Source organism: Panthera onca, chromosome B3 (genome assembly GCF_046562875.1).
Source record: "Panthera onca isolate mPanOnc1 chromosome B3, mPanOnc1 haplotype 2, whole genome shotgun sequence".
NCBI lineage: Eukaryota > Metazoa > Chordata > Mammalia > Carnivora > Felidae > Panthera > Panthera onca.
The window spans coordinates 108621312-108648025 of record NC_138344.1 but is presented as its reverse complement, the minus strand read 5'-3'; the positions used below and the strand labels follow the sequence as shown (position 1 = coordinate 108648025).

Sequence of the window (26714 nt, the reverse complement as noted above, 5' to 3'; positions counted from 1 at the left end):
TAAGTGTCTCAGCGAGGTATATTGCATCTTTAAGGGCTATATAAATGACATTTCCCTGTGAACGATAGACCTGGCTCCCAAGATATTTGTTTTGCTGCATTCACATTTTGTCTTTTCTGGGTCTGTTGATGATGAGAATCATAGAGCTGGAGTTCTTAATCTAAAACAATCTGTATCTAAGTCTTCTAATTGTAAATTCAAATTCCCGAGAGAGTTATGCTTATTTATGTAGTTTGGATGGAGGGGTTAGATATTGTTATGGGGTTAGGGCAGAGAGCAGAAGTGAGGCAGAGAATGACAGTATTAAATAACCTTAATAATAAAAAAATAATTTCTAGTACCTGAGTTAAGAGTTTTGTGTTATCAAATAAAACTTACAAATTATGGTGCTCAAAATTCAAAATCTGCTTATTTTTACTCCAAAAAGAAAAAAAATTCTAAGATGTGAATGAATAATATTTTGCTATTTTGAGAACCTGCGAAAATGTGACTTTCATGCTACAGTTAAGATTTCTTCCCGTACTTGCTATTAGAAGTCAAGTGTTTCACACTTTAAATCCTTAAAAGGGCTTTTCCTAAGCCCCCAAAGTTATTTTCTTTTGCATCCATGTTTCTGTTTCGAGATGTTGAACTATGAACCAGGTAGGTTTGCTATACATTATTATGATGATGAACATGGTGAATTCAGACATTTTTATAAAGGTCAAGCCAGTTATTTGCTTTAAAAAAATTACATGCTTGTCTTGTTTTAAACTTTCAAAGTAGTGATTCCGACATCATTTGTATGGTTCAAATTATATACTTAGAGTTCTTCAGCCTGTAGATTTTTTGGATAAAATGCAAGTCTTTACAGTCTAGTAGTTTAGACTCAATTTCAAATTCTTTCCCAATCATCCTTCAAAACTAAGTCTTGTTGATTCTATCACCTTGTTATCTCTTTATCTTATCCTTAATACCCCTTCACATGGTGACTGCTTTTAAAAGCTTGGTCCTGGGCTGTGACTGCCATCTGAAAGGCCTGGAGAGCTCACAATCTGTCATCAGCTTCAACCTCCAATTCTTTGTTATGTGGCCACCAAAATATTCATTCTAAAACATAATTTACCATGTGGTCTTCTCATTAAGATTGACTTTTTAGCAACTTGAGGATAAAATGTAACTTTTAGCATGGCCTCTGAGGCCATTTTGTTCTTGTTTCCTTTCCAGCCTGACTTGAGCCATTACTTTGCCCTACTGTGTTTTCACACCATGTTGAATTGCAGGAAGTTTCCTACCATTTGGGCATTTTGAACAAGGAGAATACAGCAGGCCAAATGTTAAATATCTCAGGTCACTTAAAACTCTTTAATAAAACACTCCTTCCTTGTTATACATCAGGAATTCCCAGTATCAAGAAAGAATCTAATTTATACCATGGTGATTGGCCATGGTAGGAAAAGTTGAAATTATTTCTTTGGAAGGGGACTTAGCTTTGATTCCTAAAAGTAGCATTACTTTCCCTATCAACTGGAATAAATAGTCTGCAAGTCAGAATTAATTTTACTGAAAATAAACACTTAAGGAGCACCTGGGTGGCTCAGTTGGTTAAGCATCCGACTTTGTCTCAGGTCATGATCTCACAGTTCATGAGTTCGAGTCCCACATTGGGCTCTGTGCTGACAGCTTGGAGCCTGGCACCTGCTTAGGATTCTGTGTCTCCTTCTCTCTCTGCCCCTCCCCCACTCATGCTCTGTCTCTCTGTCTCTCTCTCTCTTTCAAAAATAAGTAAACATTAAAACAAAATTTTAAGAAAATGAACACTCAAGAGTTAAAAGGGGCTTAAAGAAATAAAAACCATATTTGTGGTTAGTAAATAAGAAACCCCTCCCCATGCTTAAGTAAAATTTAAAATCTACACATACATTTTGCTTTTAATATTTCTTATCAAAAGTATATTTTTGAAAAATGCACTTCAGCCCCTTTGAGAGGCTGATACAAATACCAATAGTCATTGAGTACTCATTATTTTATATGCATTATTATATCAAATCATTTAATCGACTCTGTGAATCAAGTATTTACTATAGTCATTTTAAAGATGAAGAAACAGAGGCTGTGCAGTATGGTATCAGGTGATTCACCCCAGGTCATACCTATTTTTTTTATTTTTTATTTTTTATTTATTTTTTATTTTTTAAAATTTATTTAACTTCAAATAAGTTTTTTTTCAATATATGAAATTTATTGTCAAATTGGTTTCCATACAACACCCAGTGCTCCTCCCAACAGGTGCCCTCCTCAATGCCCATCAGCCACCCTCCCCTCCCTCCCACCCCCCATCAGCCCTCAGTTTGTTCTCAGTTTTTAAGAGTCTCTTATGCCTTTGGCTCTCTCCCACTCTAACCTTTTTGTTTTTCCCTTCCCCTCCCCCATGGGTTCCTGTTAACTATTCTTAAATAGAATTTTGAAATTATACAATTATTTGGTTTAATATTGACAGAAAATATAGTGCTTATGTTATTGTCACCAATTTGTTTCCTTTTATTAAAAAAAGATTTTTCTAACAACACTGTTAAATACCACACCAGTGTAACAAAAATCCTGCACCAAATATGACATGACTATGAGGTGGTTAATCATCTACTTATCTAAAAATATGGTCCTCATAGTGACTGGTTCACCGCCAGGCAGGTGTTTAGGACCAGGGATAACTGGCTCAGGGTGTCTCTCGGGAGCCCTCAGAACACAAGATGGGGATCTTAAATGCTGCTTGCCAGTCTTTCCTCTGGGCCCTGGAAGAGTTCAGAGTCTACCTAGTTGGGAGGTATGAAATTGGAAACGAAGCTTTCAAGAATGCCTCAGGATTGCAAGAATGGCCACAAATCTTTGCAGTTCCTTCCTAGAAGAGGTAGAGTTTACTTCTCCATCCCTGACTCTGTTCTGACCTTGGGACTTGTCTCAGTTCTTAGGCTGAATCCTCTACCCTTCCCTTAAGTGCTGCTGTTCTCTTGACAGGGTGGGGCCATGAAGCCTCCTTTCTTACTGCTCTTTTCTTTTCCTGAGGTTGAGACATCCACTTACAGAAAGCTTCATCTGCATTTTCCCAGCTTTCTTACACCCACCTATACATCACTGTCTTGTTCCCACTCTCCTTCCCTGCCTTCATTGCTTATTGATACGGGATACTCTAGTTTTACATCTGCGTAACAGGAGCTATTTGACTCTTTCTTTGTATAAATAAAAATTTACAAGCTACATCAGTGGGTTTTTTTTAGTATATAAGAATTATTTGCTTCTCTAAAAGTGTCTTCAGGTTTTTATCCATTATAATTTTTGAACAGAATGACCTTGGGCATCAATCACCAAAGATTGGCAGGCATCAATTCTAAATGTTTTAAAAGATTCTATTCTACTACACCTATATAATTTCTTAATTTTAACACTCATCATCTTGTTGTTTCTGTTCTATGCCTTTAAAACATTAGTGGATGACACTAGGTGTTGTTATAGTCAAAGTCCATTAAAAATCACATAATTCTAAAACTCCTAGTGTTGTTCATGTATAAATGAATATTTTTATGCATATGTATTCATAATAAAGTTTATGAGCCTACTGCAATAATCAGAGTGAAGGGCTGACTAATGATAAAAGTGAATACAGGGATTAGGTCCATTCTATAGAAGAATCATCATATAGAGCCATGACTACACCAGACAGGGAATGACCTACGTTTCAAATGCTGTATTTTTAGGGATTCATTGGCTATATTAGATAGCTATACTCACTGATGAATAACTGAAATAACTTTAATGCATTTGTTTTATCCATTTCATTAACCCACCAAATAATGTGTTTCAAATTTTTTAAAAAGCTCTGACTATAAAACCAGCACCTCAGGGGATCATACTCCCTAAATATACCATGGTCTGTACTACTCCTTTAATTATATTGTTACTTGTCATCTCTGTTTTGTCTTTACATTTTCCAGTTTCATAGTCTCTGAATCTTTAATTCGCTCCTGTTTTACTGTCCTGTTTCCTGTGGTTTAGAAGTGAAATACTTCATAAGACTTGATGCAAAGAACTGAGAATATATAAATAGGCCAAACAACAACTTTCATGTTGAGTGTGAGCTTTTCTACTAATTTTAGGGCTTTGGGGGAAGGTTAGTTTTCTCAAGCCCTGAAATGTTTATAGCTGAGACTACTTGCACCCAGTGAGAGCTGACCTAAAAACTAGCATCAAATATCCTATAGCCACGAAGACGAACAGAAGGACCCAGATCTGAACTTGTGCAGCTACTGGATATTCCATGCACGATCCCATGTCTCTACAATCTGTGATTTCTGATTACTCAGTGTAGATATGCATAATATTCCTTGGAGAAGAACGTTAGTCAGCTCTACTGTGAATGGTAAATTAATTAATTGATTTACAAGACACATCTTCCAGAAGTGCCATAAAAGTTTATTGTGAATTAAGTGACTATAAATTGGTATAGATAACTGGATAAAGCAAACACACTTTAAAATGATTGATTATATCAATGTGTATCCTAATGGAAATTCTATGTTATACAGCAATTAGTATTGCTTATTATGCAATGTGAGTTCCAATGCTGAGGGCTGAATTATCCACATTTATTAACTTTGCTATGCTTCTCTAAACTTCTTTTAAGAGGAGGAGCAGGGGTAAATTTTACTTTGCTTGAATCAGTTGGGATTCAAGTTGAGGATTTGGAGTTGAGGCCCTAGATTTTAGTCTTTTTTTTTTTTTTTTGGCCAATTTGACATAGAAAAAATATTATCTTGAAAATACAAATTGATGATTTTTAGTTGAATTACCATAGAGTTATAGATGTAGAGACACCTTAAACATTAGTTTTTGTTCATCTTGTTCGCTTTAGGGTCAAAGCAACAGGTGTTGATTCAGGTAGTTGAATAACTTGATCTAGGCCACACTATTACAGGTAGAGCCTCACATCTAACTTGAACGTCTTATTTCCCAATTTGTTCTTCTGTGTCTTTCTTCTCTCCCCTTTTTTCATTCACATTTTTCTTTCCAAAAAATATCTGTTTAGCTCTTGCTTGAACTGTTCTAGGAATTGGGGAATAACAAGAGTGGATGAACCAGAGAAAATTCCCTGCCCTTATGAGTTCATGTTCTAGCTTAATGCTATTCTTTCCACATCACAGGCTTTTTATTTATCCATGATATGAAAAAAATAAATAATTTAAAATTTTTGATAGAAATATGTATCAGACATATTTAACTTCAGCAGTTAGGTAAAATATGTAACAGACATTTGAGTGCCTCCATAATTAAAAATGGTCTGGGGGCACCTGGGTGGCTTAAGTCAGTTAAGTGTCCGACTTCAGCTAGGTCATGATCTCACGGTTGGTGAGTTTGAGCCCTGTATCAGGCTTTGTGCTGTCAGCACAGAGCCCACTTCAGATACTCTGTCTCCCTCTCTTTCTGCCCCTACCTCACTCTCTGTCTCAAAAATAAATAAAAATATTTAAAAAATGGTCTATGTTGGCAATGGGAAATTCATTTATATATGGGGTATATTTTACTCATTGATGATACACTAATCAATCAATGAATATTCATCTATTATTCTGTAGATCTATTTACATATTTTATTAATTCAGTTTTATTAAAATAGGTAAGGAAATACATCTGTGAAAGGAGCTTGCTATTTTTAAATGAAAATTAGGCAGATTCATTACAGAAAAATTTGGAAAACATAAAGTAGAAAGAAGAAAAAATAAACACATTACCTGAAGCCAGTTGCTATAATTATTTAAATGCACTTTCTTCTAGTCTTGTATCCCTTTGGCTTTATTTTAATGTTTATTTATATTTATTTTTGAGAGAGACAGAGAGAGTATAAGTGGAGAAGGGGCAGAGAGAGAGAGAGGGAGAGAGAGAATCCCAAGCAGACACTGAGCTGTCAGTGCAGAGCCCGATGTGGGGTTCATTCTCACGAACCATGAGATCATGACCTGAGCCAAAATCAAGAGTCAGACGTTTAACTGACTGAGCCACCCAGGCACTCCCCCTTTGGCTTTTAACACAATTTTAATTTCAGCAGTTAATTAATTTATCAATTAATAATAACATGTCCTCTATAGAATAACATAGAATAATGAAATACAGTATATTTGGTTTTGTCATGAATATTTTATTTTAAGAAAATAAGAAAAAGTACTTTTAATTGATAATTACTTTAGTCTGGGAGTTTTGGTTTCATTTTTATGTACTTTATTGTAGTTGTAACCAAAATTATATTATACTTTGTATCTTTATTTTTTCATTTAGTATTATAAGGTAAGCATTTTTGCACATTATTCCAAAAGACAGTTTTAATTCTATGTGAACTGATGCTTGATATGTAGATAGCTTTCCATAGTTGGATATTTTATTCATTTATTTGTTTGTTTGTCTTACCAATCTGGGGTTGTGACTGAATATTCCATGTATTGGTCCTAAATCTTGATTGATTCCTGGAAGTGAAATTACTTAGTCAAAAACATTGATTATCATTGTAGTTACTGCACATGAAAATCAGATAGCTGAAGTGTACTGAGCACTTATAAATAGGTCAGAGGCTGTATTATAAGTGATAGTTTGAGAAACGGTCACAGAAATGAATCAGAAAGAAGTAGAATCCTTCTTCTGTCTTTTCAAGGAAAAACCTAGTATAGAGAGTATAGCAGTGACGATAGAGTAAAAGGAACAAGAGGTACATGAAAGCAGCCCTTTAGAAGCCCTGTTACTTTCATAGCACCAGGGACTATGATAATATAACAGTTGTTGATGTCTTCTGATTAAAAAATAATAAATGGAAATAATAAGACCATAAAACCCATCCAGAATCCATAAGGCAGAGAGAACCTACCATTTTGGTGCACTTGCTTTGTAGAGTGCATAAAATGAGATCATACTATGTGTATGATTTGATATTCTGCCTTTGTTATTTTACATAATGTGAACATCTTTTTGTCACTATTTTCCAATTTATGATACTTGGGTGCTGCATAATATTCTTTCATTTATTTATTTTAAATTGAAGTATAATTAACATACAGCATTATATTAATTTCAAGTGTACGAGATAATGATTCCACATTTCCATACATTACTCAGTGCTCAGTCAATGAACATTTTTATAATTAAATGTGGTACTTCTGATCATGCAATTAGAATAAATATGTGTTTCTTTACAATTGGAATTACTTGTTTAAAATTTAGATAATGCCACTTACAGATATCTAAAATTCATCTGTGTAAGTGGAGGTAGGGCTTATTTTTAAAATTTCTATACCTAAAGTCTCCCTTAGGTTATCTATGATGCTGTATAACCCCAGAGACTTACCTTGGGTCACAGGTCTCTAATTAACCTTCCTTGGACAAATGTAAGACTATCAGACCGTTGAATTGTCACTGTCACTAACTAAAAGAAGATTTTGGAGTGTCTGGAAACAAATGCTCAAGATTAATTAAATATCCATTATGGTTACCTTATGCTGATCATATGATCACATGGTAGTTTTAACCACTTTCTCAATATATGCATGTTTTCTCTTTCTATCCTGGAGTGCCTCATGGTTCTTTAAGGATTTCCAAACTGTCTATGTGGGCAAGAATGTGTAATCTCACTCAACCTCAATCTCTGTCTCTCTGTCTCTCTCTCTCTCTCTCCCTCGTTTCTCTGGTTACATGTTGCCTTTTCTCTCTGATAATCTTGCTGGCCTGAAGTGTTATAAGATGTTCCCTTCTTCTTCTTCCTTTTTTCTTGTCCCTTCTGACTTCAATCTTTGTGATGAAAGCAGATATTTACTCATTTCTGTGGTTAGAGTATAGAAAGCATGTCTTTGGCACAGTGCCTTAATTTCTGAGTCTTCCTTATCCCCATCTTGTTTGGGCAACTGAGTACTCTTGGTTTGGAATGAACTGTGGAGTTCAGCTCACCAGTGGATGCTGCTCTGAAGTGAAGAGTTGATTTCTGTGTGATTTCCAGAATTTCAAAAAGATATCCACATTTCACTACAGTATAGCACTCTTTAGGGAACTGTTGATAGCATAACAAATCTGAGTCTCCATGTTTTCCCCAACTCAGCTTCTTAGGCTCTGTAGTTGTGGATGGGGAGCCCCCGGGGCTGGGCCCTGAGGCCTTGCATAAAGGTTGGCTCAGGAGAGATGGAAAGGCATCCCTGGGGAATAAGTCATGGCCAGTATTAGTCTGCCTGGAGCATAAGACTTAGTTGCTGAATAATGTATGTTTAATATATGTGCAATCAGTTCCAGATTTATAAATACTGTAACAGCAGATCCTTCTATATTGCATTCTACTGTCATCTCTACAGAAGAAGCAGAAGAGAGGATGAAACTAAAAAGTCACCTTTGCTCCTTCTAGTCAGATGGAAAAAGTGATGATGGCAGAAGATAATGAAACTATTTGTTAAAATACGATTTTTGTCTTTGTTGTATTTCATTTATTCATACCACTCCAGATTTTCCATCAAGAACTGCATTCAGGGTGATGTTACTTTACATATTATATGACAGTGTTGTACATTGTTATATGTATCTGGATGGGGTTATATACTCAGGCTCTAAATTATGCTAGTATATCAATACCATATATGAAACTGAATAAAAATAGTGATTAGGATAAGAACTAGTATAGGTACTTGAATACATATCTTATACCATTTTCCAGGGAAAGGTGACGTATTTGGAGACATCTTCTGGAAGGAAACCACCCTCGCTCACGCATGTGCCAATGTCCGAGCACTAACATACTGTGACCTCCACATCATCAAGCGAGAAGCCTTGCTCAAAGTCCTGGACTTTTATACAGCTTTTGCAAACTCATTCTCAAGGAATCTCACTCTTACTTGTAATCTAAGGAAACGGGTATGTTGCATGTATCCACTTCCCCTTATTAGTATCAATAGAGTTAATATGTCATGCTCTATTAGCTGAGGTGTGAAAGGTATTTCATTTTGCACTCATACATTCTCATTGATTTGAAGTGACATAATTCTTTTCCTTTCTTTATATTTTGTTTCCTTTTTAAGAGGGGGGAAGAAGCCCTGAGTATGTGGTTAAAGACTTGAATCTTTATAATTTAAAAGTAAAATGAAAGGCAGAGTTGAGAAACAAGCATACTGTACTATAATATAATTAGTTCTTGGGGTTTATGATAACTGCCGTAAAAATAACATCAGCGTCCCTTACTTTATTATGTGGATTTTTTAAGTTGGTAAGGTTAATCAGACTGAATGTTTATTTTATATTCCTGACTCTATTTAAATATCCTTTCTCATTTAATGATCAATTCATAAAGCCTATTACCTGTGAATTCTTTCAAAGCATACTATCTTAAAAAATAATTAGCCACACTGACATGTCCTACAAATTGGTATAGCAATCCTTAACTTTGCACTGCTGTTGCAAATACAATCTTTGTGGACGTTTTCTTTTTTTATTGATGACTATGACACAAATTTAATTTGCATAAAGACATCCCCTAGCTATGATTTATGGGTCATTGGACATTGGCTAGGGCCCTTTTATTGCCAAGAATGAAATACACATTTGGACAACTGCACTTAAGGAATTTCATCTAAAATAATTGCCTGTCTATGGTGAAGTATTTTGAAATAGCAAGCTTCATTCCCATTGCCCCCTTAAATAGAACTTTCCCTTTAGTTAACATGGAGGAGAAAAATCAAGCCATGAGACAAATCAGCATCTCTACTGCAGCAGCAGAGAAATGAACATAAGCAAATCAATATAGCTCCCTACTTGGGGTTCTAAGAGAGGATAGGACCGCAGGAGTCATATTCCTCCCAGCTGTGTCACAACATTGGATCTACATTTGAGTAACATTTTCAGGTTATATTTTTGTTAACAAATGTTTATTGAGCACTCACAACCTGCATGACAAAACGTAAGGAGTTGTTGCGAGCACGAGGACTAGAGCCGCAATGCTTAAGGAGCTTACAGCCAAGTGTGACTGGTATATGAAACACAAATATGTGAAACATAGATTTGGACATGTAATTGAAAGTGAAGATAGTGATGAATGGGGAAGAGGGGTACCGAATATGAACTAAACGTGGAATTTTCTTGTTTATTCATCAGTGAGTGTAGAGTCCCTTTTAAGCAGAAATAAGTCTCCTTTAGTCCATGCTCTACTTTCCCCAGTGCCAAATTCCTCTTCTGCAAGGCAGCCCGTTAGATATTTGAAACTCTTACATCTTATTAAGTCTTCTCCAGTATAAATTTTGCCAGTTTTGGAGTCTTCCCACACACCGCGAGATCACCGAAACCCCTATCCATCATCGTTACGGTCCTCAGGACAGATCCTATTTATCACTGTCCTCCTCAAAGCATGTTGTTTACACAGTACCTCATCTGATGTTTGTAATATTCCTGTGGGAAAAAAAGGACAGTTATTTTCCCTTCAAAACACATGGGGAAACTCAGGCCCAGAGGGATTAATATCAAATAACCAACTGATATATTTGCAGTGCAAGGTCTCAAAGAGGGATAATTACCAGTAGAAAATAAATTCTGGTTCTTCAGAATGAGTCCATCACAGAGCTCTATTGCCTCTTTTTTTTTTTTCTCTTTCACACATCTGAGCATATGTACACCACACCCACCCACCCACACACTGTTGTGAATGCTGAGTGCACACACCTGCATGATTACCTCTGCTAGGAAGAGAGCTAGAGACAGGAAACTGTGTGTTTTTTAATGGAACCCGGGGGTGGTGCACCCACGTCTACAGGTACTGGTGCCCAAGTTACATCAAATGGCTTCTTCCCTATATATACTCTGTTCCCTGTTACAACCTGTGTCCGTTTTTTAAAATTTTTTTAAATAAATTCCAGCCCTTCTTCAATTGATGGATGGTCTCAATAACTTGGCAAAATGTGGGGACAGGTGTGCTGTCGGTCAGTGTCACTTTGTTCTCAGAAAAAAAAAATTCTCTGGCTGGGTGGCTCAGTCGGTCAAGTATTCGACTCTTGATTTTAGCTCAGGTCATGATCTCACGATTTGGTTCTTGGGGTCCAGTCCCGCGATGGGCTCTGTGCTTACAGGGTGGAGGCTGTTTGGGATTCTCTCATTCCCTCTGTCTCTGCCCCTCCTTGCCTTGTGCTCTCTCTCTGAAATAAATAACCATTAAAAAAATTTTAAGGGGCGCCTGGGTGGCTTGGTCAGTTAAGCATCTGACTTCAGCTCAGGTCATGATCTCACACTCCGTGAGTTCGAGCCCCGCGTCGGGCTCTGTGCTGACAGCTCAGAGCCTGGAGCCTGTTTCAGATTCTGTGTCTCCCTCTCTCTCTGCCCCTCCCCTGTTCATGCTCTGTCTCTCTCCATCTCAAAAATAAATAAACGTTAAAAAAAATTTAAAAAAAAATTTTTTAAAGTATTCTCATAAAAATAACAGAAAATATCCTCTAGTGACTCATGAGAATATCATTTTCAGAGCCTATTTTAAAACTGTGCACTTCAACACATTTTTTATTTAATAAGTGATCTTATGAAATTTTAATAACCCACAGATGAGGCACTATGATTTCCACTTCATTGAAGAAAAAGCTGAGGTTCTGGGAAGGGGACAGCTAGTTACCAAATCAATTATGGGTCAGGGTCTGCCTTCGAATCCATCCCTGTCTGATTCTAAAACCTAACTCTTTAGGTGATACCATGTTGCTTTGGCTTGTCACATACTTGATATATTTTTTTCCACAACAATATTCCACAGACACATAAGTTTCTCATTCCCTCAGTCACTTTCACTTCATGCCCCACAGAGCTATTAATAAAAGGATATATATTTTTAAGTAGGCTCCACACCCAGCTTGGAGCCCAACGTGGGGTTTGAACTCACAACCCTGAGATCAAGACCCGAGCTGAGATCAAGAGTCAAAGCTTAACTGACTGAGCCACTCAGGTGAACCTAATAAAAGGATATTTTGTTCTTATTGCTATTATTGCAAGCATTCTTGCATTGAATATTTTTTGTGAATTGCACATTTGTTGTGAATTGCATAATCAAAACTACATCCGTAGTATGCTATTGATATCCATAGCTATCATAACCATCATTTAAGGGCATGTCCCTAGTGAGTTGGGGGGAGTGGATTTGGAACCCAGATTTTCAGCCATCACGGATTACAGCTCTGGTTTCATGAGCGCATGAGGTGGCTCAGTGGAGAGGTCTGTAAAGTGTGTGGTTCCTGGTGGTCACAATAATGGGGGGTGTGTCAGTGCTTTAGCTGCTTGCCCCATCTCCATTACGGGAAGATAAGATATTTGTTATGCCAACATAGATCCCGCTAACCATCCTTAAGTTCCTCTCTATACAAATTCTAGAACTAGAACTGGTAATTCCATCCATCAACTAGAGCAGGGGTTGGCAAACTTTCTCTGATAAGGATCAGTCAGTAGATATTTTAGGATTTGAAGGCCACAGAATCTCTGTGTCAATGACTCAGGCTTGCCACTGTAGTGTGAAAGCAGCTGTCTTAGCTCAGGGAGCCATAACAAAATACTGTACACTTAAACAACAGGAATTTACTTCACACAGCTCTGGAGGCCAAGAAGTTCAAGATCAAGGTGCGGGACCCAGCTGGGTACCCCAGTAAGGGCTCTTTTCTTCCTGGCTTGTAGACCTCTGCCTTTTCTCTATGTCCCCACATGGCTGTGAATAAGGGAGACAGAAAGAGAGGAAGGGAGAAAGAGAGAGAAAAAGAGAGAGAGAGAAAGTTCTCTCTCTAGTGCCTCTTTTTAGGGCAGAATTCTTATCACAAGGACCTCACCTTCATGACCTCATCTAAACCGAATTAGCTCCCCAAAACCTCTTTGTCAAATATCATATTAGGGGATTAGGACTTCAAGATCCGAAGTTTGGGGAGATACAGTTCAGTTCACAGCAGCAGCCAAAGATAATATGTAAATAAGTGAGCATAGTTGTGCTTTAGCAAAATTTTATCTACACAAACAGGTAGCTTCCATGGGCCTTAGTGTGTCAATTACTGGGAAGGACAATGAGGATGCAAATACAATTCTCTTCCCCTTATATTAGAAAACATCTCTATTACTTGCCGCTCAGGGGTTATCATGCAATGGAAAATACCATACACGAGAGGTGGCTGCAGAAATAGGTCAATGAAATGCATGAGTGAGGCAAGGCTCCCGTGGCTGTTGAAGACCAGCGTTCACACCATACATAAGAGGGGCAGGGGCTCCTTGGTCTAGTTGCACACTGCCTTGGAATGCCAGCCCAGTGTTGCTTGGTCTGCATATTTTTTCCCCCAGAGAATCCAGAGGTGCAAATTTTTACACAAAACCACACTAGTTTTGTAACTAATTTGCTTTGGCTTTTTTAAAGATAACATGGTCAAACAATGCAAGTTTGATGAATGCCAGACTGATGAATCCAAGTGTGCTTGCTCTTGGTCCAAATGTTTGTGAACTAAATGGAATGAGTTTATGAACTCTTGATCTCATGATAGTAGAAGCCTGAAATTTTTACCTAAAGCCTGTAAATTTGGATAAGAAAAATTATTACATCTTAATTTTCTTTATTTTCTAAGTGAAATTTAGCTTTTCCTTCAATCATGAAGGTTGCTAACATACTACAGTATTATTAGTATTATTAAATAGTATTATTTATAATTATTAGTATATATTAGTATTATTAAATAGTATTATTTACAGTTATTAGTATATATTAGTATTATTAAATAGTATTATTTCTTTACCAAAAGAACTCATAGATATTTTCTTATTATATTGTACTTGTTGAAGTGTTTAGGCTCATCACTGCTTAATAATTATGGAAATTATTATAGACCTGCTACTAAGATGAGGTTATTGCATTAAAAAAGCGCAGATGACTATTTTTTGTGAATTCTTTTTAAATATTTTGATAACTGGACTTCAACATAATGGTTTTTTTTTTCCATTTGCAATACTATATATTTTATTTTGTGCATTTAAAGCAACACAGGCTTCCCTAGACTGCTGGAGATCAAGAACCCCCACACGACAGTCAGAAGCTGAACTAAGTTGAACAAAAGGACGGGTTGGTGTATTTTTCTCAATAATAGGAACACAATTCCATAGTTTTCAGTAAGTTTAAACACATTCAGAAAAGGCATGGAGAGCAACAGCGGAAGGTTGGCTCACTCGCTGACTTGGGTTATGTATTTATGTACTTAATTAAGTGAAGCTACAATTTCCTGGAATGGCAGAATGGTGTTTATTAATTTCTTTTTTAATGTTTATTTATTTTTGAGAGAGAGAGAGAGAGAGCGCACAAGTGAGACAGGGGCAGGAAGAGGGGGACAGAGGATCCAAAGTGAGCTCCGTGCTGACAGCAGCGAGTCTGATGTAGGGCTCGAACTCGCGAACTGATGACCTGAGCTAAAGTCGGATGCTCAACTGACTGAGCCACCCAGGTGCCCCAGACAAAATGGTGCTTATTAACTTGAGGACCAACCCTCAGGTCCAGGTCTGAAAAGGCAAGCGGCACAGCCAGCACAGGTGATCTCTAAACTGTAAAGGATTTTAATCAGACTGTTGAAGCAATTCGTGCACTTCTGCTCATTCTGCCTAATTGTGATGCAATGAAGTTTACTGTCTGTGTAAAAAGAGTTAACGAGCAGGTGTGACTGCTGTGCTTTAAAAGACCTGCTTCTAGAGCAGGCTCTTGGCTGGCATCTGGGAACTCGGTTTCAGGAGGGTTCCCGTCAGGTTAATGGGTGAGAGTGGCTCACTGTGCCTACTCTGTTTATTCAAACAGTGTGGTCTCTGCTAAACATTTACTTATGGCCACATTAAGTGTGGTTGGGATTTTGAGTTGTTTCTAAATATTTCCTTCACTTTCAAGCTAGCATGAACATATTTTCCTCCAGACTGACTATTTGGATGAGTGAGGAGTTTTATTTGCTATTTTTGGTACCTTTTCTGACAAGACCCTTTGACAAAGTGTGGCACAGAGAGTATTGGCTGGCTCAGTGTATATCAGTATGCATCCATCACAGCCCTACTACATACCTAGGTGGTCATGGAGATAAAAGGCCCAGTGCCTGCTCTCTAGGGGCCTGCCGTCTAGCAAGAGTCAAATAAATCCTAACAGAGCCCGATAAATGCTATGAGAGGATTACATTCAGGGTAGAGAGTGTAGGTGGGGGTCATAGAGGAGATGAATCCAACTCATCCCAGAGGAAGACACAGGGAGGGATTCCAGGAGGTGATGATGACATGACTGGCATTAGGATTTTATTTTATTTTATTTTATTTTATTTTATTTTATTTTATTTTATTTTATTTTATTTTATTTTATTTTATTTTATTTCATTTCATTATTTTATATTTTATTTTAATTGTGACTGTTCATTTCTATTTATTTGTATATTTATTTAGAGAGCATGAGCAGGGGAGGGGCAGAAGAGAATCTCAAGTAGGCTCCATAGCTCAGCACAGAGCCCGACTTGGGGGCTCAGTCTCACCACCGTGAGATCATGATCTGAGCCAAAATCAAGAGTTGGATGCTTACTGACTGAGCCACCCAGGCACCCCAGGATTTCATTTTAAACAGAATAATATTCAAGAGGAAGGAATGATCTTGCAGACCCCCTAGTCCAATTTATTTTCTTTATAGATGAGAAAACTGAGACCCAGTGAATTAAGTGACTTGCTCAGGTTTGCTTAGCAAATAAGCATCAGGGCTGGGATGGGAATCCAAGTCCTTTGAATTCCATGCTGGTGGTATTTTTACTAGCTAGCCTAGTTTAAAAGCCTTGTGTCGAAGACTGTGAGTAAGATGCAATACTTGGCTGTGTTCATTTTTAACAGGGAAAAAGGAAGGTAGATGGCATGAGTTTGCCTGTGATTCATAGACTGATTTTAGTGTTTTTTACATCATGATTAGGGATAAAACTAACAGCAGAGCAGAAAAACCAGGCTATCGACAGTGCTCAGAGTTGTGAACAGGATTCCCAGTCTCAGTGCGAGCCAATGTGTGTGGTGTGGCCGTGCCACTTGTGTTGTGAAGGGTCTCATTTTTAGTAAAAGCATGGAACTTCCGACATATCAGTGTGGTTCAAGAAGTGTTACTGAACACGGTAAAATACTGCTTTGCTGATAATACTATGTTTCTAATATACTGTCTGCTATCTTGTCAATACTTTTAAGAACTATACTGGCTGCCACCCCGTTAGTATAAACATGTGTAAAAAAGGAAATTTCTCACATTAAACAAAACTCCTATTTTTTACACCTTTGTATTTTAAGTTACTTTCTTAAGAATTGAGTACTTTCACATTAGAAGTTATGAAAAAAAAATACTGACAAGTTTCCTGCCAGAAGTGACATTTATTAGTACTAAAAATGTTTGTTGATTAAAAAGGGGGAAGAGGGGGAGGAAGGAAGAAAGATTGGAAGAAAGAAATAAAAGGAAAATAAGTATTTTCATACAGAATTGGGAAAATCTGAGACCTGACTGACAGCAGGAAACAGACAGGGAATGAGCTGATACCGAGAACGATTCTTTGTTAGGAATGAGAACTAAGAAAACCATGTGGTCAGTTCCAAAAAAACCAACTGGGAAGAGATCGCTAACTGAAATTTGAAAAGAAAGAAAAATAGTTAAGACCGAACAGTGTGAATATAGTCCTAAAATTGTGCAGTAAACTGGGCTTCCCTTTTAAAGGCCATGTCTATGGGACATCTGGGTGGTTCAGTGGTTAAGCAACCAACTCTCGATTTTGGCTCAGGTCATGATCTCACGATTCGTGAGCTTGAGCCCCACATCGGGCTCCACACTGTAACAGTGTGGAGTCTGCTTGAGGTTCTTTCTCTCTCTCTGCTCCTCCCATGTGCTCTCTCTCAAAATAAATAAATAAACTTAATAAAATAATGTTTTTAAATACCATATCTATTATGTTAATGAGTAGAAACCCCTCTTGTGGTTCCAGATTGAGTGGTCATGGACAGAGAACTAATGTGTCTTTTCATTCCATGGCTCTGCTGACTTTATTGCTGGTGTCATGAAAATTTCTAAGCCAAACGATTCTAGAGAAATGTTTCCAGTATATCTACTATTATGATGGAGTGGATCTCCTTGGACCTTGATCAAAAGTGATGCCAAATTGGGGCGCCTGGGTGGCTCAGTTGGTTAAGCCACTCTGTCCCTCCCTTGCTTGCTCTGTCTCTCTCTCAAAAATAGATAAATAAACTTTAAAAAACTTAAAAAAAAAAGTGATGCCAAACTGACACTTGCCCTTAGTTGTGGTCTCAAAGAAACACCTCTATGGTTGCCTTGGAGACCCACCTTGCTCCTAGTTTATGCTCCTTTTTACTGAACATCTGTATACCCCTTAGTTCAGACACAAGCTAATCCAAGACCTATTAACAGTATTAATTTATCCCTTGTATTAATCTGTTCAGAATGCCATAACAAAATAACACAGACTGGATGGTTAAACTGAAAGGTATTGTCTGACAGCCTTCAGGCTAGAAGTTCAAGACCAAAGTGCCAGCGAGGTTGGTGTCTGCTGAGAGTTCTGTCCTTGGGTTGTAGATGGCTGCCTTCTGGCTGTGTGCTCATATGGTCTTTCCTCTGTGAAGGAAGTCTCTGGTGTCTCTTCTTAATCCTGTTGGATCAGAGCCCCAACCTTATGACTTCATTTAACTATGTTTCTTTAGAGGCCCCATCTTCAGAGACAGCCACACTGGCGGTTAGAGCTTAGACATATAATTTGGGAGGAGGACACAACAACCCCTTTTTTTTTTTAAATTAAATGTGAAGGAGTAACTTTGAGAAGTTTTCTAAAATCAAAACTTACAACTGAAATAGGTCTGGATTACTGGGGATATGCATCAGCATCAACATTCAGTACTGGCTGCTGTAACTTCTCGGCAATGCATAATTATCATTACTAGCAAAACGTTCTTGCCCTCCTACAGTGATTTAAGAAAGGATCCCATTTAAACTTAGAAAAATTTCCCCCCAAGAATGATGAATGCAAATTGTAAATTGGAAAAACAGAACATAAAAGTAGTTATCCCTTTCCTCCCATAAAACCAGGATCCTTTTCCTCAAATGGCAGTATTCTTAAGTAGAGAGTAACAGAAGCCAGCTGGCCATTTATGGGTGGCTAAAGCACCAATCCTGTATTTTAATATCACAGTGGAAAGAAATCGTGGGTTAGGGTCACTCATGCATTAGCACAGGCTCAGAACTCAGTAACTGTTTTTCTTTCCAAAAAGCATTCTTATCCTGGTGAATCCAGTGACACGGAATGTATTTTTTTTCTTTGAGCAGTGAAGCATCTCTATAACAATTACCTTTTATAGATGGAAGACAGACTGGAATTGGATACTGAACAGGTTTTGAGTACTTGCTTGGTGTACATGTGTTGCAGCCTACATGTATTTCAGGGGTCAGTACTGGCATCTTTGAAGAAGTAGTCTAGGATTCTGATAAGGGGAGTTCCAACTCCACTATTTCCCCCGCTTTCTCCCACCCTGGTACATCAGCTGAACAAAATACAGGAGTATATTCATTCCATATCCCTGCAAGCTCGTATCCAATTAAAAAGACATCACTAAAACACTGTCCACACTTGGAACAAAAGCTAATATGGTCTCCATAAAACTATGAAGTATTCCAGAGAATCTGTGCTTCTCTCATAGCACTGACTGTGGTACTTGGGTTTCCTATTTGCATGTTTGTTTTTTCAATTAAACAACGAGCTCCTTAAAGTAGGTATTTTTCTGTAATCTCTTTGCCATTGCCAATGACCAGAATAGTGCCTGCTGTGTAACTGAATGAATGAATCAGTGAATGAATGCAAAGTGAATCTGACATACTGGCCAGCATAGTTTTTATCATCACTGACTACAATAATCACTGTCATCCAGAAAAACAAATGATGCCCTTGACGATTTTGGCAGAGAGCCTTATGAAATAGGATTATGAAAAGGACCATTACGAATTAGTGTTAAATCACAATTAGAGCTAACTTCCAGCTGCAGTTTCTAACCATTTCTGCCTGCGGAGTCCACACAATGCCCGTCTCTCTAGCACTTTCAGAAGACAGCAACGTTGACATCACTATTGCGTGAATTTAGATCACCTGATGCCAGGGGCTGTGCTTGTCAGAACAGTGTTTTCATCTCATTCGAAAGGACTTTAAAGAACAAACTTTTTTTCTCATCGTTTCCCTTGTAGAATCTGCATACACCCTTGAGTGTGAGCAGAGAGCTACTATCTTAGCTGATCATCAGGATCACAAAGGCATGTGAACTACTAGAAACACTGGCCATAGCCTGTACCCTGCGGCTTGTAGAAGTTTCACCTCCAAACTCATGTAGCTCTGTACCTTGCAGTTCACACACCGCGGGCCTTGTCTCATTTGGGCTTCAAATCAACACTGGAGGGAAGTGAGCCAAGAGAGGTGAGGCGACTTGCTCGAGGCCACACAGCCAATCGCTGTTCTGAAGTTCCAGCCTCCAGTGTCTCAGCTTCAGGCTGGCGCTCACCCCGCTGATGGTGGTTGAAAGAGGCAGACTTTCAGCAATTCCAGAAGTTTATCATGTGCATTTAGAGGAAGCAGAGACTTAATTATGCAGTCTTTTGATTCCTTAAGGTGGTTCTATTTAGGGCTGTCTTGATCTGCTTCCAGACAGAATAAAAACTTTTCCACATTTAGCTTTCAGGACATAGGTTCACAGATCCCTCACTCTTCAGTAATACCTCCAAAGCAGCTATATAAGGACAGTGTTTCTCAAGTTTCAGAGTGGGGCTGAATTCTGTAAGTTACCAACATACTTGAAGGGAGATCATACTGTTTGATAGCTCCCCTTTTCAAAACTAGAGTTTATTTTTATTGCAAGAAAATATGTCTTCTAGTAATAAATGAGGGAATAAGCATTTAGTATAGTCAGAAGAGTATTTAACCTAAGAAATGATAAAATTATAATTTTATAAATTATTTTTCTTGGGAATCCTCAAAGTAGCCAACAGTCCACTTGAAACATTTGATTTTATTTTAGGGCTGAATCCTGCCTTACAATAGTGCCTTTTTAGGGGTGTCATAGCTGGATACCAGACTATTCATTTCCATGTGTCAACAACCACTTCTTAATTCTCAATAATTAATATTTGATGAAGGGGCCTCTGGAAGTACAGTGCTATATCACGCCATCTTCATTTGTAGGAAACCCCTCCTTTTGAATGAAAAAAAGCAAGGGTTTCTATTAAGACCGAGGGGCGCCTGGGTGGCTCAGTTGGTTAAGTGTCCCACTTCAGCTCAAGTAATGGTCTCACAGCTCTTGGGTTCGAGTCTCATGTCAAGCTCTGTGCTGACAGCTCAGAGCCCAGAGCCTGTTTCAGATTCTGTGTCTCCCTCCCTGCCCCTCCCCTGCTCACATTCTGTCTCTGCCTCTCTCTCTCTCTCTCAAAAATAAACATTAAAACAAATTTAAAAAATATATTAAAACAGAAATGTACATAATATTTGCTTCCCTAATTTCTTTAGGTATTGATTTGAATTTTGAATATACACAATTTTTCCTATATTTGTTTCTTATGTATCTTTTTCCTTCTCTGTTATGGAAAAAGAAGTCAATGGATCACCTATGATTGTACCTATAATATGTATATAATATAAAATATATACTATATAATAACAGGTATTTTTTTACGTGTGTGTGTGTATATATATATATATATTTTACATGTGTGTGTGTGTATATATATATATATTTACGTGTGTGTGTGTATATATATATATATATATATATATATATTGTTAACTTTGGATCTATTCGTGGATCAGTACTTTAGTATATTTTTAGGTAGAGCTCTTTGGGGGGGGGGGGTTCCTCCCATCTAACCTCCAAGTTAACATCTAAATTTGATGATATAGTTTGTCCTTGTAGGAATTTCTTCCCATCAGTTTTTGAGCTTAATCCACTGACTCAGCTTCTTCTATTCTCTGAGGAACCTCAGAAAATATCGAGATCAATAGACGTGTATTCAAAAGGTTTCTGTGTTGATTCTAAGTAGTTTGTAACACTTTACAACAGATTTTGAAAGGCTTTTGGTTATTCAAAGGGGCGTTTTCAAGATGTTTACAGTGCCAAAAAAGTGAAATAAATATTATATTTAAAACATATCAATGTATGTAGAATAGGAAGCATTTTAGAGCATTATATACATTTTGCAAACAAACAAAAAAATAGAGATCTGCTCTGTGGTCAGATTGAATTCTTAATAGTTAACGATTATGACCAAAATAGTATCTGTCTTCCTGGAATGTCCATTTTTTTCCCCATTTGAAAGGTGCATTTAATAGATTTTGACATTCTAATCAAGTGATCTTTCCCCCAAGGAGTCAAATCAAGTCATTCTACTAAATAATCAGAGACACTCAGATGACCCAGCGAGGCTACAGTAATTTCTCCCAGAGAAAGTCACTCATTTTCTGCCTCTTCTTTCTGAATCAGGTTATACTTGATTTAACCCAACACTTTCAGAAGTTGACATTTGATGTCACTGGGGTTTGCGCTGTGTCCACAGTTTCATCCTTTAGAGAGCGTTGTCAATCTGCAGCGGTTCAGCAGAGGCTCCATCCCTCAGGAAACTCACAATCTGGAATGCAAATTGCAGGCTAAACATGGGAACTGCTCATTTTGCGTGCAGGAAGCAGCCAGGTTCCCCTAACAGCAGGGCACAGAGGTGATGCTGGGCACTGGACCCTGGCCAGGGATTTGCTTCCCTCTCTTACAGGTATTTTAGCAACTACTTTAAAGGTGGCTGTGAATGGCATCATAATCCCAGCATGTGAAATGGGTAATATGTAACACAGGTCCTTTGAAAGTTAGTTTCCTGTGGCAGGAAGATACATACCTCCTCCTGAGTGAGAAAATTAGTGTTTCCTAATGTTCGGAAATTCGGAGACTGGATGTCAGATGGCCTACTTAGCCATTATAGAGTGCACTGTTGCGTGGGGAAGGGTCTGTTGCACCAGAAAAAAGCAAGCACGAGAGATCAGATCCAGCCTTCTGGATTTATGATTCCATAAAGTGAGGCTGACTGCCGGCTTATGAATAGTAACATTTTCACACCTGATGGTCACCAAGTGGCTTGTTAGAGAAATCCACTGGGAAGACTTTCTCCACAGACTGTTTGGGAGTGGGAGTGGTGGTGTGGAGCAAAGAACAATGGCTGGCAGGCCCTCATTCCCTTTACTCTAAGGCAGCTGACTTCTCCCAAGAAGTCCGCAAAGAAGGTCTTAACATGGATGTTCGCCCTGGTGAGAAAACTAGGAAAGCAGATTTGGATTTGGTAGCTTTGCCAGTCCGAAAAATCTGTCTTGTGGGGCTCCTAGGCCATTCTACTTGGTACATTCCTTTTAGAAGGGTGTTTTTAATTGTGAACGAGCAACTCTATGGAGGTTGACAACATTAATGAAGCTCAAACAATGAAAAAGAGACAGAGAGAGAGAGAGAGAGAGAGAGAAATCTTTAAAAATTCAAAGACCCATCAAGACAAGTCTGTCAGAAGAAAAGATTTGCAACACATGTAATTATATGAAAATGTATCGATGCTCGAGGGTAAGCTGGCTTTTACTATATACCAAACAGCATATAAGACATTTGAATTTAGAGTTTTGGAGTATATTTTATTTTATTTTATTTTTTTAATTTTTTTTTCAACGTTTTTTATTTATTTTTGGGACAGAGAGAAACAGAGCATGAACGGGGGAGGGGCAGAGAGAGAGGGAGACACAGAATCGGAAACAGGCTCCAGGCTCCGAGCCATCAGCCCAGAGCCCGACGCGGGGCTCGAACTCACAGACCGCGAGATCGTGACCTGGCTGAAGTCGGACGCTTAACCGACTGCGCCACCCAGGCGCCCCTGGAGTATATTTTATAAAACAAACATATCAATCTCCTTCTGGAAGCACAGGTGCCTCATGGTCTAATATCCATAGCCCAGAAATAAATTTGCCATTGATGCCATAGAACTTCAAACTATCCAAGCATTTTTTTCATTTTTTCCAAACTCTTTTCAGGAAAATGTGAGCAACTTAGAAAACTGCTGCTTTCGATTTCAGAGAGTGGCAGGATTCAATAGCCAGGTGTGCTCCAGTGTGTCAAAGATGTAGCTGCTTAATTTTGGTTAAAGAAGATCAGAGATGTATTTAAAATCTCACCAAAATAAAATCTATCTACTGTGAGTGACCTGGACTAGAATAAAGAAAAACTCTAACCATTTGTAGAGCAACAAAAGTGGTTATTTTAAATGGAGAGCAAGGGCAAAGATACTCCTTTGGTGAGATATAAAAAGACTCCTGGTCTCCAAACATTGTGAAAATATAGCACAGAAAAATCATCAAGATTTGGACAAATGGAAGACAAGTTGGGAAAAACTATATTATGAAACTTGAATTGCTATTTTATAAAAGAAACCAATCAATCACCTTATCCTGTGACTTCAGCTCCTTCCTCAAGGATCAGCTTTGCCCCTACTTTCTCCATTCACCTCCTGCTCTCCAGCTGTATGGGATCGCTACTTTCCCTGTATCATTTTTTCAATTTTACCGTATGTTGCTTTGCAGGGTTACATGTACTGAATAGACGCCCTGTCTTCACACATTGACTGTTAAGCTGTTAAAGATAGAGAAATGGCTACTATCCCATATTTCCACCTGCTCTTTGTACTCTAGCACTCCAGTGACATTTTGTTGATTGAATAAGTAACAATATTGCAGAGTTCACTGATTTAAAGCAAGGTGTGCTGCTTCCCTTTCTAGTAGTAGAGCCTGACACCCATGGAGGAGTATGTCTGGAGAGGAAAGTAGCAGGAAAAGAGGTATTGGCTTTATATATTTTTTTAATTCTGATAACTACTGGGCTCCTTTTGAATGTAGATTTCATAAGAATTTGCAAAAGTTACACTTTAGAGACATTAGAAAATTCTTTGGGGCATTAAACATAAAACATGTAGACTTGCCATTGGGTTACTGTGAGCAAATACATCTTAATTGGTTAAAATTTGTCCCAAAATAGTAAAGAGAAATGGCAATGTTTGGGATTCTCCAGGAGGTACTTGAATTACTTCTTTGCTAGAAGTAGATGTTCAACTTAGAATAAATCTTTAGTTGTTTTGGTGAAGGAAAAAGGGGAAAGCATGTCCTAAACACATGGCTCCTTTGCTCTTAAACAACTGGAGGTGGGAGAAGTGGGCCATAGCTTTCACCCAATTCAGAAATAAAAGTGATCTTATTGACACCCATAGGCAAAGGGCATCTATATTCTTTCCCAGGGAATGTTCTGACATCTCTCTTTGTAAGGACTAGAAAGCCAGCTTTGGGTTCAAGTGTATGATCTTGTGCACTCGGGTTTACTCACTATGCCTCTGTTTATGCATCTGTAAAATGAGATTAATGGTAGCCAATGAAGAGCCATGGAGTGCTTAAGTGCTAGGCACTTTTCTAAATGCAGAATATCTAGGAGTGAATAAACCAGATATGTTCCCTGTCCTCATGGGGTTCAGGATCTAGTGCCTGCCTCACAGAGTTGTTGGACTAAATGCATACAGACTATCCCACATGAGGTTTTAGTGGAAGTTAGCAGTGATGATGGCAGTGGTAACGGTGATGAAGACAGTGATAAGGATGCGTTTCATAAATGGCAATGCCAGACTGGTGCCCAAGATTCTCTCCCAAAATTCTAATGGGAAGAGAAGTTCAGTTTTGTCTCAGTATTGGGTCTGTCACTGGTGCTAAGAAAGTAAGAGAGATGATAACAAAGTACCTGGATCTAATCATCTCTGTAGAAGATAGAACCCTCCTCTTATAAACAAAATCCAATAGGTAACGACAAGGAATTCCATATGCAACAGTGAAATAGGCTGAGAATTGCAGAAATAAACATTTCTACACTTGCCCAGAATAATGTTGATTTTTCCCAAAGGAAAGGCCTACTTTCTTCTGTTAACACAAAACAATATCTCCCTCCACCTCTTTCTAAACTCCACACATTCAGCATAACTTCTGTTACAAGTAAACTCCCCACTGTGGTCTCTAACATTTGATGAAATTATTTGGTGAACGATACATATTAAGAAAACAGACAGGGGTTGAATGTCAAGTCCAGATCTTGCCACTTTTTGCTCATGGATTGCATTTCTCTAACCTAGGTTAATAAGCAGCGTCCATGCTCCCCTTTGTTGTGCATGCTAAGATTAGCGTTAGCCAATTTAATTTGATCTAAAAACTTGCACTTTAACTATAGGTTCTAAACTTATCCTAAATGACATCTATCGAGTTTGTCTGAGTATTCTGCTTTCCATTGAAATAGTCCTCCCCATCTTGCCCCCCGTGGCTATAGAAACAGTTATTTACATAAATGTGTTTGCCTTAATGGGTGACACTCAGGGGACGCATTGGGGAAAATGGAAAAAAAAGCTTTCCAATCTGTGCCTACTATTAACCCAGTAGTTTTGTAAACCAAGAGCTCGGTTCATTCTTCTATTTAGAATCTGAAGCTAAATTTGCATTGAACTTTTAGAAGTGAAAGGCAACTACATTTCCTTTCATAAAATTTTCATTTCACCTGCTCTTAACATTAGGACATCTCTGAAGGACTGACTTAAAAAACAATACTAGTTGTATCCATTCATCTGCTCAGGAGAGAACACAATAAAGAAAGGCCACTGGTAATGTGAAGAAAGAGAAATATTGCTTGAACAAGCTCATTCCACTAGTCAAATTTGTCAAAGAAAAGGTGAGCTAATATCATTCCTTTTTATAATATTCTCTGCAAGAAAAAGTTGCTCATTTTATTCATGCTTGACATTTCATAGTAAAGGTAACATTCATTTTTAATGAAAAATATTCCACAGGATTATTAATTAAAGGGAATGCAGGAAGAGAGATCTGTCATTTAAAAAGAGAGCAACTCATGAACGAGAGAAAGTCTCCAGTCAAAAATGCAGCTCAGTGAACTTCTCTCAGGATTGCTGCCTGGCTGGGCACCAGTGTGACCCTCACCCTCTATCCTGGATGGCACCCATGTCATCTGGGCATGGGTTCTTTTGCATCAGAGCTTTGGTAAACTTGGAGTTCTAGCCCCTTTAGCTTATTGCTTGAATCTTTGATTATACTTCTTATTTTGGGCCCATTGTTCTCACCAAATTATAAACTACTTGAGGTCAAAGATTGTGAATAATGTAATCATAGCACTTAGAGGAGAATTTTGTGCTGTACAGTTCAAAAAACGTTTGGCAGGAGAGTGCATCAATATTTGAGTGCCTCCTATTTACAAGAGGACTGAATATAGTTATTATTACATGGATTTATGTTCCCCTGGCATAAATAATATCTGTAAGAAGGGGTTAAAGAGGTTGGAGTTGTTTAATTTGTTGAAGAGAAGTTAATGCTATAAAAAAAATCTGGAACATAGCAAGGTCGTGAGAAATTGTAACACATATTTTCCCTTTGATGAGGTCATACTTCCTTCCCACCTCCTGAAACTTCCAGTCTTTCTTCTCTCCCCACTCCCTACACCTTCTTCTCCACACAGCTCTCTGGAGCTTAGAAATAGCCACTCTTTGGCCAAGTCTGATATCTCTCTTTTGAGGCATTGTGGAAGTGCAAGGGATCATAGAGAGTATCCTTATATTC

The 26714-nt window shown here is 38.1% G+C and overlaps 1 protein-coding gene across 1 annotated transcript in view; it reads left to right on the top strand.

Annotated features, from left to right (window-relative positions):
* KCNH5 (potassium voltage-gated channel subfamily H member 5) overlaps positions 1-26714 on the top strand; it is a 295393-nt gene that overhangs the window by 231679 nt on the left and 37000 nt on the right. Inside the window, exon 10 of the mRNA XM_060620001.3 lies at positions 8708-8904. Coding sequence (XP_060475984.1) covers positions 8708-8904 — 197 coding nt within the window. The remainder of the gene's footprint in view (positions 1-8707; positions 8905-26714) is intronic.